Source organism: Genypterus blacodes, unplaced genomic scaffold, assembly GCF_046128005.1.
Source record: "Genypterus blacodes isolate CSIRO-AG114 ecotype Tasmania unplaced genomic scaffold, CSIRO-AGI_Gbla_v1 ptg000005l_1, whole genome shotgun sequence".
In the NCBI taxonomy this organism is placed as follows: Eukaryota; Metazoa; Chordata; class Actinopteri; order Ophidiiformes; family Ophidiidae; genus Genypterus; species Genypterus blacodes.
Window position 1 is genome coordinate 959141 of NW_027466819.1, and position 12950 is coordinate 972090.

Below are 12950 nucleotides of genomic sequence, written 5' to 3' on the forward strand. Positions count from 1 at the left end.
ACACGACAGGCAGGTGTTGGTTTGAAGCGCAGGTACAACAAAAACGAGGAGCGGTGTTGAAACGCAGCGGAGATCTTAAAAGCAATGAAGTCGGAGTCACAACAGAGATCAAATTATCTGCTCGCAAATTTCTCATTCTAGCCCCATGAGTCATTCTTACACGCCACTGCCAAACGTATACACAGAAATCAGTCTTTTCTTTTCGCTAATGAGGTGGAATGTGGTGGAGTGCTGACTTTATAGGAGGGTTAATAAGCTATAGACTGTTAATGACACAAAACACAACATGTTTTGATGCACAGGTCTTTACCCAGTTTGATACGCAACAACCTTCTCTACTGGAGCCTGAAGAACAGACCTGAGCTTCAAGCTGAGAACGCTGCAGGTGCTAAAATCAGAGAGAAAACGTTTGATTTCACAAAGCTAACTTCATCTCACATCAAACACATAGACACCCTCGATTATAAACCAGGAGTTATTACATCAAAACATAATGACGGCCAGTTAGCGGCACATATCGGGCTTTTCTAGCCTTCGACAGCGTTTCCTGACACCGGGCAGAGACGTTGGTTCTGTACATATTGCTCGCAGATGTGTAAGGTTTTCACGAACGACCTCCATTACAATAAAAGCCCAACAGCTGTTAATTGCTAAATCGAGTCATGGACAATAACAGTGAGCCGGCGAGGCTGCACACAACGCAAACTTTCACTCAGCAGACAAGATTGTATCAGAGTGATCGATGTATACAGGAAAGGAAAACAACAAGAGCGTGTTTTCGATGTGGATATGATAGAATTGCATACGCATATGATTGAATCTTTTCCACTGGGTGTGGATGAGTGAAGAAACACATTTTGTTTAGGTTTGGGCAAGATTTTAAGGAAGCCCTCAATCAGTAACACTATAAACACACCATTCCAGCCGAGGTGTCATTAGAAAGGCTGGAAATAAGACACAAGCGCTGCTACTACGCACGTCTTGCACAAGATGTGGTTCGATGATTGGACGAGTAACCTTCAGCCAAATGTCATCTCACCGAGTGGAAAAGTACTTTTTAGAGAACCCCAAATCTAAACAGGCATTTTGAAAGGACGCAGCGGGGCATTGTGTGTTTTTTCAGAACGCATTGTAAGATGTTGAGCGAAAACACAGCTTTCACAGAGAAGTAGTAATCCAGGCAAATCCATCCTGGCCCAAGAACAAATATACAGTGCAATTTGCAGTTGCGACCAGACGAGCCGAGGCCCCTGGGGTGTGGGGGCCACTCGGGTTTCCACAGGACACGTCTGGACTTTGAGATATGGTTACCTCGTCACATAAACACCTACTCTTGTGTAGTAATTTGTAAGCCAGTTTGTTTACTTCCTGTGTCACTGCAATATCACAGGTAGGCCGAGTTGACAGTGGTAAACACAGCCACATGCTGCCCCCTTCTGTCAGGGAGTCACACCTACATCACACAGGATACACACTCTCAGCACACACACAGACGTGCAGCAGACTGGACACCATTACTTTCAAATACAATACATATTCATAAACATTAGGATTTAATTTATTATAATTCATTCTTCCTCATCCCAACCCTGACCGACCCTGTCTCCTCGGATGATTTCACAGGATAATGACAACAATTACGACTATTATATTATAAAAGAAATTCATTTCATACCAACCAACTTCACAGTATAAACTGCCGAAGCATGACATCACCACCTACAGCACCTAATGTAAATGCACCTTCTACACTATGAGTACTTCCACTTTTTGAACCCAGAGCTGCTGCAGTATTTGCCGACTTTATTCAAATAATTAATCCACTGCTGGCATTTACAGAAACAAAGTCACTGTTGTTAATATGTATCAAACTATTCGTCATCACTAACAGAGTGTTTGTACAGTGGGAATTATTATTGACCTTACACAGCACAAGTCACTGCAATATACAATATGTGATGTAATTACTTGGAAAAGCTTCTCCATGATTGAACAGCTCAATGCACAATCAAATCAGAGGGGTGTGTTAATATCCCTAGCTTATTAAAGCCCGACTCAATATCTGAACTCATTCTGAACCTGTACAGTGATCACTCCACCGATCAGCCTCAGATCCTTCGCCGTGCTCGGGCTTTTCCCACCACTCACATCTCACTGTGGCCACACTTATTGAAAGCATTAAACAAAACAATCTGTTTTATGATAACATACATTTGTTTTACGTTCTTCTATTTCAAGCGGCCCGTCAACATGTTGTAAGTCTTATACATACAGTATAGCGAATAGATGAACAACAGCCAAACATCTGCAGTTACGTGACAACAGCTGCCAGTGATTCTGTGTGGGCTGCTGCTGCTGAGAGGGCTCCAATCTGTGAACTACACACACACACACACACACACACGCGGGAGAAAACTGCTCTGATTAAGCAGAGTGTAACCAGGAACAGGAGAATTTTTGATCAACCCATATCCTGGTCAAGGAAACAGCTGGAAAGCCTGATTCCAAATCCAACCTCCACATGGAACCAGTATCAACTGGTGGTAGTTTAGGGGAAATAACACATTTTGTTCAAATTTTCAAAAAAATAAAGATTAAAAAAATCGGTGCCAAAACAGTGATTTTTTTGTACGCCCGATATCTTATCCGCCAAGAGAAGCTACAAATATCATTTAAAAATAATAATAATAAGTGTAACTCTGGGTCCCGATTTTGACAGCCCGTGAGGACATAAGGTCCACTGCAGGTCCACAGTGGCCCTGCTGCAGGTCCACCGAGTCCCTCACGCGCTCATCGTGCGTCTTCATCCCCGGCTCTTCCTTATTCGCATTTCCTCCTTTGCAGTTTGAGGTGATGAACAAAGTAGCAGATCCCCGGTGTGCGACAGGTGAATCGCCATTTTCTTTTGGGGGGGTTGTAGTCCTGGTTGCTGCAAAACACCGACCGGTAGAAAACTCAATGACACGTAAGTGCCGCCATACACTCTTCAAACGTTTGGGGCGTGTCTCTAGATAACGTGCACCTGGTTCAGGTCCCGTCAGGAACACCGTCAGTGACGATGGTTCCTACCTGCTCGATTCAGTCATGATTCTTCTTTTCGTCGTCTGGCCTCCTGCCATGTTTCTCCACTCACACACATCAGAGACAATTACAATTCCATTTAACGCTTTAAAGCATTTTCAATACCTGTACAAAACACACAGACACATTTAAAATGGCATTTTACCAGAGTTCTGTAAAATTGGCAGACATCATTTCAAATGATTGTGGGTGTGTGCGTCTATGTGTTTTGTAATGACACTGCAATCATGATATCATTTGTCAATTTGTTGTCTCACTTTCTGAATGTGAGTCATGTGTGTGAATCATGAAGGTCGTGGGAAACATGCAGCTGAGAACAGAGCAGGCATGTAAAGTCACAGAACCATGACCATGAACTAAATCAGTGCGTCATGTTTGAGGGGAGATAATGTGACACACAGAATGAAAAATGTATTTAGACAGCGCAACAAATCTGTGCTGATTCCGGGTTTGCTGCCAGCGACAAACAGGAAAAGCGCAATCATCTGTTTTCATGGATTTGTGACCCCGACACGTTGAAACCTTGATAGAAACATTCCCCTTCATTCACTTGCATTGGATTGAACATGAACCAAGAAACAAAACATCACGAGCAAGGATTTGTACAAAAACCCAATTATTTAACTTTATTAACATCAAGGTTTTTTTTGTTTTTCATCAACAGTTTTTTTAAATTCCAGTTCTTTATCAACAAATAGAAAAACAGACTGTGTGTACAACAGATCGAACCCCTACAGCACTAAGCATTCACAAGGTAAAAATGAACGGTTTTTGATTTCGTCGCCAGCATGTTCAAGTCCCCTCCCTCCCTCCCTCCGTCCATCCCTCAATCCCTCCATCTCACCTTCCACCTCCACCGCTCACACGCTCTTTCTCGGCGGCTTGTGTGTGTGTTTGTGTGTGCGCGTGTGAAGATGTGCTCGAGCAGTGCGATGGCGAGGGCGGCGAGGGGAGGGGGTCGTCCCTGTTTGTACGGGTGGGGCGGGGGGGCAGGCGAGGGCGGGGAGGGAAGTGGGGTGGGGGTGTTGTGCTGTTTTCCAGGCTGTCAAAGTTACTATGGTAGTACAGTAGATACAACGGTGTTTCCATTAATACACACTGGAGGACGGGCAGGCTCTCTGCGCCGCCTCGAGGGTCGGTAGAAGTCGGCAGAATGAATCCTTTTCGGACAATATACTTTTTGAAGCTGTGTATATATCTATGTGTAGTTATACATATATATAATCAATCATAATTATATATATATTTATAGTTCTATTTCTGTATAAAATCATAGCAGGTTTCAGTCCAAAGGGCTGAGTCTCTGTCCCTCTGGTAGGAATGGTAGATTCTGTACAGGTGCCAGTGTTGATGGCTCTGCTCCTCGGCCCGTAGGAAACCGCCGTCTGCTCCGCTCCGCTCGGTTCGGTTCTCTTCCCCTCCCGGCGAGACGGACCGGGCCAACGGGCGGCCGGGAGATGGGAGGGACGTGAAGAGCAACTATTCAGAGATCAGGGAGTCTCTCTTTCAACTACCCTTTGGGTATAAAAGTCTGTTTTCCTCACTTAAGTTCTCCGGTGTGGAGTATGAAGGCCTCAATGCCATAGGCTTCTGATGAAAGAACAAAACAAAGAACAAAAGAACGTAGAAAATCACGTGTGCTTTCCAGTTTTGTACACCGCTGATTTAGTCTCTTGTTAGCTAATTCATTTTTGTTTTTTCTCTCCAAACTAGCTACTGTGTTTACATGAGACAAATGTCGCAGGCATGTGCTCTGAAATTCCTCTTGTAATCTTTAATCCCCTTTGTTGATTTTTGTAAGAAAGGAGTGAAAAGGCAATTCCTGCTCCGTTGAACTGAGTAAGACCAACATAAGGTACGTGACACGATATGAGTGAAACAAAAACATCAGGAGAAGTTTGACAGCAGCTCAGAGAACAGTGGTTCTCCTGGATTAGTATCTAGGAACGTGTTAAAAATACATGTCCCTCGTGCTAAAGTACCCTATAGAATAAAATAAAATAAAATAAAAATTAAACAATGTACCAGTTATGAAAATAATGCGAACCCGAGGAGGGGTCGTTTAAGACAGAAGAAATGTCTGATGTTAAAACGATTATTAAAAACGACCAAAATAAACAAAAGATACACTACATGATAAAATTTGACGTACTGAATCATAATATTGACATAAAATTAACCAAAGAAGAAAAAGCAGAGAGGATCCTCTCTTAGTGCTACCAGTAGCCTTTGACAATCAGGGAGGTTTGGCGTGGACGGAGCAGAAAGGCAAGCGGCCGATCTGCGCCGTCGCTTCTGTACAAGAGCTGTCGCAGTCGTCGTAGTCATTGTTTGTTTTCGTCTTATTTCTATATTTTTTTTTTAAAGCAAAAATCTCTCTCGCGTGGATAAATCCGGGTGGATCTCTGTGATTGGTCGAACCCTTCGCCCGGGTCTCCGCGTGTCCCCTCCTCTTCCTCCTCCTCCTCCTCCTCTTCCTCCCCCTCCAGTAGCTGTGAAGGGGGGGTCAGGCGTTTGTTTTTTCAGGGGGGGGTTGGGTGTGGGGCTAGGGGGTGGGGGGGGGGGGGGGTCAGGTAAATGTGAGTGACAGTGGCTGAGATGGGACACTTGGCACACTCCTGAGAGGTTTGACCAGGGGGAGGGGCGGGGTGGGGAGAGGAGAGGGGGGAAGGGGGGCGTGGTCTGGGATGGGGGGGCGGGGCTGCTTGGTTTGAAGTGGTTACGTTGCATAGTGGTCAAAGCTCCCCAGGTACTCCAACGCTGCCCTGTAGCACAGCTGATACTGGTCCTGAAGAGGAGAAGAAGAAGAAGAAGAAGATGCCTCAGTCAGACAGCGTCCACTTTATTTTGCTAAAATTATACATTCATCTACCTGCTAAAAATTCAACATGTTTTTTAAACAGGCAGGCCTGTTTTCCGTCTAACAGTAAATCAAAATGATGCAAATCTATCTTCTCACTGTCACTTTTTGCTTTTGTTTAAAGTGTAAATAGATTCATTTGGTTTTGCCTGTTTGTTATATTTAAACCATATTCTTGAGAAAGCCACAGGAATATTTGACATGCAAATTCAAGTTTCAAGGCTTTTTCATCAAGTGTGTGTGGGGGTGGAGCTCTGCACAAGCACATTAACACACTCTTACCTCGGTCTGCACCATGGCGGGCCGCTGGGTGCGGAGTGTCTTCACCGTCTGGAAGAGGTCGACCACGCCCTCATACCTCATCCTCTCCAGCACGATACTGAGGGTGATGAAGACGCCGGTCCTACCCACTCCGGCACTAGCGGAACACACACACACACACACACAGAAGAGTGTTTAAGAATGTAAAGACTAATTTGACGTTCTTCTGAATAAGCGAGTCTGTCTGGAAAGTTTAGCCGGCGAGTCCGCAGGCACATTAAGCATCTGAGCTGCATTATGACTCCTAATGAATTCATGTTCTCAGTGTTTTTATAATGCAGCTCATATGCTGAGCACCTCTTATTTATGGACACGGCTGAGTCCAATTGTTTTCGTAAATAAATGTTTTGGAATTACGAGCACGGTTTTGCCACACAGGACGATCTGAAGAGCGGGGAAGGTCAGAGCGACACAGGAAGTGTGACATTCTGTGTAATCCTCTGTGTGAATTTACCTCCGCTCATCTTGTGCTCCGTGCATATTAAACCAGGTTATTTACCAACTGTGTGTGCTCCTTTCTGAACACACACACAGACACACACACACACACACACACACACACACACACACACACACACACACACACACACACACACACACACACACACACACACACACACACAGAGGCTTCGTCCTTTCTGCTCACCTGCAGTGTACAGTGATTGGTCCATCCTGTCCAAACTGTTCCTTGGTTTTGTGCACTTGTCCAATGAAATCGATGAAGCCCTCTCCGGTTTTTGGCACTCCTTGCTCGGGCCAGTCGGTAAACTGGAATTGGCGAATTGTTCTGGACTGGCCGTCCTGCGGGGCGAACAAACAGGCCGATTAAGTTTACGTAAGAGGCGGCGCCGTGCTCTCTACACTCTGCATCACGCTGGACCTTTTACATTTCCAAACGTGGAGCGTGGGTGTAAATGGACACACGAGCCGGGATGCTTGAGTTTATCTCGGCGACCAAATAACACTCGGCTGTACTTTGCGCCGCTCGCTCCGCACATCTCTCTGTGGCCTGCGTGCTTTAAGTGCACTCAACCAAACGCACTCCAGCAGAGGTTCTCAATCTGTGACCACGTGTACCAGAACCCTGCTGGGTTTCACTCCAGCCATGTAATCATCTAATTTACACCTGGGATGCAACGTGAAGGCACTTAACACTCTGGGAGGACAGAGAACCAGCAGGGGGGCGGCAAAATAAAACACAAGTGGCACCTTCATGCACCAGAGATAATCAAGAGTTTAGATCCAAATCTTGCTGTCTTTACATGTACTGTATATGTTTATGACGAGAGAGGGAGACAGACACACACACACACACACACACACACACACACACAGAGTGAGTTGAGGGAGTTGAGCCGATGACAGTTAAATGTATTTATAGCCCATTGAAACCACTGCATCACAGGGAGTTCCAGCACTGTGGCCCTCAGGGACTTGGAGGCTACGCTTTTCATCTAGAAACACACACACACACACACACACACACACACACGCGCACGCATGCACACGCACACGCACGACCCATAACACAAGCACGGTGCTACTAAATCTGGGTAAACATGTTTTGATGGCACATTCATTTGGCGTCAACCTGCCAGGAGCAATAACACGCCACACGTCCTGATCGCCTCCACCTTGAAATCACGGCCTGCGTGATTCCAAACACTGAAGGCAACTGTCACAATTGATAGGGAAACTAAAAATGAAGGTGGGTTCGGATTGGATGTGAAACGCTCTCCTCCTCCTCCTCCCCATGCACACACACACAGACACACACACGGTGAATCCCCGTCCAGCCTACCCTGGCATCTGTGACTTTGAACTCTCGCAGGATGTACTGAGGCATGTTGTACTCGGCCATTGGATCCACCACAAAGTACTGGTACCTGGCTGAGCGCTCGGCTGGCCAGTACTGATGGCATTTCTCCTGCAAAAGAAGAGAGAGAGGGGGGAAACACTCAGCAGGGGGGCGGGCATTTGTCTGAAGAACATCCAACCTTTTAGCACGCAGATATTACCGACTTAAACAAACGTTATGAGTCAGGGAGAGCCAGAGTCTCTGCGTGCAGGAGAGCGGATAGAACTCAATATATCAGCTTGGGTCGGCAGAATTTGCCCGTAATTTGTTTGTGTGCTTACCTACGGCAATAACGTGCTTGTGTGATTACGAGTGAGAGGGCGATAAAAGCTATAAAAATGCAGCACGCCGCCGTCACCAAACACAAACACAATCAAAAATATCACCGGCTTTAATTAAACTGCGAGCGCCACCTTTAAGTGTTTCTTTAAAGAATACGCCGGCTAATTTCGTGGCGACTGAGCGGATGCCACGGGGCATAACACACACATAATAATGAGTAGTGTATAGTAGTTGGTGTGCGTTTGTGTGTGTGTGTGTCTTTACCCGTCCCATCTCTCGTAGCTTGGTGAGCATGACGACGATGGTGGAGTTGTGTTCCCACAGCATCCTCCAGAAGTCCTCGGTGGTCTCAGCCAGGGGGCCTTGGGTAGCCAGGTAAGCCTTCTGCTGCCTAAAGGACGCACACACATCATCATCATCATACACTTTGTTTTAATGTCACGGCTATAGGAACGATCTGCTTTAATTTTTTAATTTTTCAAAGGTCATGTAATGATGAAGGAGCCGAGCTGGAGTTGTTTGCTGAGGTTGTTGAAGCTCCTCGCGTTCAATAAAGATGGAAATCAATGAAAATTAGCAGATTAGGAAGCAGCTCAGGAAATTGAAGTGTTCATGCAAATGTGCACATTCAAATGCAAATCTGTAGCATTTTATTGAACATTTTAAAGCCTAATGGTGATAGAAGACATGAAAGCTGCAGATTCCTGTGATGTCATGTAATGGATGTACTGACTGATGCCCAAATGTCACAGAGACAAATTCCGGCACTTTTAACGCACTCAGCGATTTCTGTAACCCTGCCGCACATCCTCGTCTCGTCGCCGAGCTATTTCGGAGCAGCTGGCGGACATGTATGGATTCTATACTTCCTAATTCTTCTTCCTGCTTATCTGTAACACGACGCAGGACGAGCGGGCACACGATCCGCTGGCAGAGCAGAGATGAGCTCATAGGCTTGCCGTGCCAAAGCTGTGCTGCTGTCCTACGTGACTTTGGGACCGGCCCTGCAGTCGTTCTGTCAAACAGCAGGTGGCAGCAGCGCACCGGTCAGGAAGCGGAGCGACAGCAGGCTGAGTAATCCGGCACACGCATGATCAGCACTCCTACATGTCCACACTCACATGTCTGCAGCACATGGAAGCGTGCATTCAGGTGAAGGCATTTTTTCACATGTAATGGATTTGCATTGTGAACACACACACACGCACACACGCACGCACACACGCACACTGAACAGCTAATGAAGGTGCTGCAGGCAAGGCACTAATGTGGAACCGGGAGATAAGAATGTGCTCAGGGCCTCGCTCGCACAAATAAAGAACAACAGATTGGCGGAAAAAGGAGAGCACGAGAGGAGGAGAGGAGAGGAGAGGAGGGAACGAGGAGAGGAATCAAATTAAAGAGACAAGAGGAGAGAAAAATAAATGCAAAGAAAGACAGAAGGGCGTACAGAGTACACTCCAAATGGGAAGGGGGGAGTGTTAGAAGGGGGGGAGAGACAGAGAGAGAGGAGAGAGAGAGAGGAGAGAGAGAGCAGCGTTTTCTGACTCTCACTAGAGAGCAGAATAAAACTGAGAGGAGGAGAGAGGAGGAGAGGAGAGGAGAAGAGAATAGAAGAGGAGAGAGGAAAGGAGGAGAGGAGAGGAGAGGAGAGGAGAAGAGGAGAGGAGAGAAGAGGAGAGGAGAGGAGAGCAGAGCACACATGCCTACACTCTCCTCTCTTGTTGTCTGTATTGTCTTCATGTATCAAATGGGCACAATTACAGTGAGGGAACAATGGAGTTAATGCAGAGGATGAACGCTGCCTCACAGACTGACAGCCTGGACCCTCTGCCCCTCCCACCCCCTCAGCTAGAACAACAACAGTTGTGCCCACATCACACACACACACACATACGTGTGTGTCCCGACGCGCTGCTGCTGCCAAACGACACAAACCTCTCTGCGCCTCGTCCCACGTGGCGGCGGAGGCTTGAGGACACGGCGCTTCCTTTCAGCCTCATTGCGATGCTGAGGCTTGTGCGTGCGTCGCTGCACATCCAGCCCCCCCCTCGCCCCACCCGCCCCTGATAGCGTGGCTGGAATCAATGCTTCGCCTCTCATTAGCTTAGCATATTATTGGCTTTTCTTGGAGTGAAGGGCACTGGAGGCCCCTGTTTAGTTTTTATTTATGCCGCGGACTTTAAAAAGCGGCTTAATTACACGGCGCCGCCAGTGCACACAACAGGCCAAGCCCCCCCCCCCCCGCCGACCAGATACGTTTGCGTCTGCCGTGATGAAGCTTTAGATGGAAAAATTAAAATGCGGAGTGAAGCAGGAGAGGCAGAGGAGGGGGGGGGGGGGGGGAGGGATGGACAGAGAGAGAGAGAGAGTTGAAGAATGGAGTAACGAAGGGGAAAGAGAGGGTGATGGGAGGAGGGAGGTTTGGAAAACACACTTCATTACATCCTCTCTCGCTGCAATTATACTATTTACGCAGCAACAATGGGAAGCCGGCCTCTGAAGAACATCCCTCATTAACAACGTGACCCGCGGGCCGGGCCAAGCAGAACCCCACGTGGACTCAAACACATTCTTCACGCTCTGCTTAAATCTACAGAAGAGCCCCGGCCTGTCCGCCTTTTTATCTTCATCTTCCTCGCTCCCTCCAGGAAGCAATTTAGGGGACTGGCAGAGAGCGGGCGAGGACACGGCGGCGGCAGCAGCAGCAGCAGCGGCAGCGGCGGTGGCGACGGCGGCAGATCGGCGCTGACAGAGCAGAGAGTGATTCACACGCCGGGATACTGCAGCCGGGTTCCAGTCCCCTCTCATGCATTTTAATCTCTGCTTAACTCCACACCGGCCGCCATCACTGTTTTCCACGGCTTCCACAATCTTCGAACTGAATTGAAGACCTGTCACAAGCACACACACCCTTCGCTCTCTCTCACCTGTAGCCGTCGATGCAGCTGGCGTTGATGTAGTCAGATCCCTCCACGCCGCGGATGGGCTGCAGGCAGACACGTGTCGACTCGAAAGGCATGATGTTGACCAGGCGGTTCTTGAACTTGTTGCAGGGCAAGTTGGCGCTGATAAACCGGGATGTGTGAGCTTTGGAGTTGGCCAGCCTCTGTTCAACAGGGAGGGGAAGGAGGAGAAGAAGAAGAATGAGTGACCCGGCGTAAAAACAAAGAAGGTGTTGTGTTCTAGTTCGGCACTGAAAGGTGTAACACGGTACGGTGGAGTGTGTCGGACGGAGCTCCAGCGTAGAGGACCGGAGGTGTGACAAACTCCATGTTGGCAGCGGACAAAGCACAGATGGAAGGCACAGGAGTGTGTGTGTGTGTGTGTGTGTGTGTGTGTGTGTGTTGAGAGTCAACGAGAGTGCGTGAGTGTGTGTTGTGGGGCCAGACTGTGCGGGCACGGACTCGTGGCCCCCACATACGCCGCAATCATTCTCTCGCTCTTTCAATTCTGCGCGGCTGGCAGGAGCGTGGACGCTATTATCACTTCAAACAGAATGGATCATGGTCATAAGGGGGCTAATGGCAGAGCGGTGCAGGGAGGAGAGTGTGTAATAACACCACCGTCCATGGCTATTGACAGAAGGTGTGCGTGTGCGCGTGAGTCACCTTGACTGCAGCGGCGGCGTGTGTCTGTGCCCCTCCCTTTGTCCCTGTGAACACGTGTGTGATTGTGTATCGGTTCGGCCATTTTCTCCCCCGGCTCACCTTGAACTCCAGCTCCATGGCAGTGACCGTCTCTCCGGGCGGCGGCTGGGTGAGCTTCTGGATGTGGGCGTACAGGTTGCGTGCGGGCACCTCAGTGTTCCCGCAGGTGGCCGCCTCCAGCAGGGCCTCGTGGATGAAGATGTACTGGTCCTCCGTCTGGACCATGTAGTTCCTCTGGGCCCGCATGCAGGTCACGTGGCCGTAGATGTCCACCGACTTCTCGTGCTTCATGCGCTCCAGCATGGCCTCGATCACGATGAAGCAGCCCGTCCTGCCCACGCCGGCGCTGGTGGAGGAGCGGACAGAGAGGGGGGGCGGAGTCAAAACTCAGCATATTTACATAATCCCATACATTTTACTGCCCGGTTTGAAGCAATGACATCACACATATGAAGACAACACTATCCCAGAGGCCGGAGGTGTGGAAGCGAATATCCTGATCCCCGACACACACTTTCCGGGTGGGTCTTAAATTATCATATTTCTCATAATTCACACATTGCACAAGAGAATGCATTATGTGACAGTGTGTGTGAATGAGCTCCATAAGTTGTCAGTGTGTGCAGGAGAATATGAATCAGTTATATTTCCCTAACCCTCAATTTCCCCCCTGTGTGTGTTTAATGTAATATATTCAGAGTGTGTGTGTGTGTGTGTGTGTGTGTGTGTGTGTGTGTGTGTGTGTGTGTGTGTGTGTGTGTGGCTGCATTAAAATACAGTTTGACGTGCAGGAATATTCGCATACAGGAATAAGTCAGGAATATTCAGTGTAAGGCGCAAAGCAGAGAGAGAGAGAGAGAGGGAGAGAGAGAGAGAGACAGAGATATTGTGTGTGCGG

At 48.0% G+C, this 12950-nt stretch overlaps 1 protein-coding gene across 6 annotated transcripts in view; it reads right to left on the bottom strand.

Annotated features, from left to right (window-relative positions):
- Positions 1–3680: 3680 nt before the first annotated feature.
- Positions 3681–12950, bottom strand: part of LOC142997443 (receptor-type tyrosine-protein phosphatase F) — a 140298-nt gene continuing 131028 nt past the window's right edge. For all 6 annotated transcript variants that reach the window (XM_076148275.1, XM_076148274.1, XM_076148273.1 and 3 more), the window contains 7 exons: positions 12113–12398; positions 11333–11511; positions 8667–8793; positions 8064–8189; positions 6909–7063; positions 6224–6359; positions 3681–5869 (listed from right to left, as the gene is read on the bottom strand). In XM_076148275.1, the coding sequence (XP_076004390.1) occupies positions 5801–5869; positions 6224–6359; positions 6909–7063; positions 8064–8189; positions 8667–8793; positions 11333–11511; positions 12113–12398 (1078 nt within the window). In that variant the 3' untranslated portion in view covers positions 3681–5800. The remainder of the gene's footprint in view (positions 5870–6223; positions 6360–6908; positions 7064–8063; positions 8190–8666; positions 8794–11332; positions 11512–12112; positions 12399–12950) is intronic.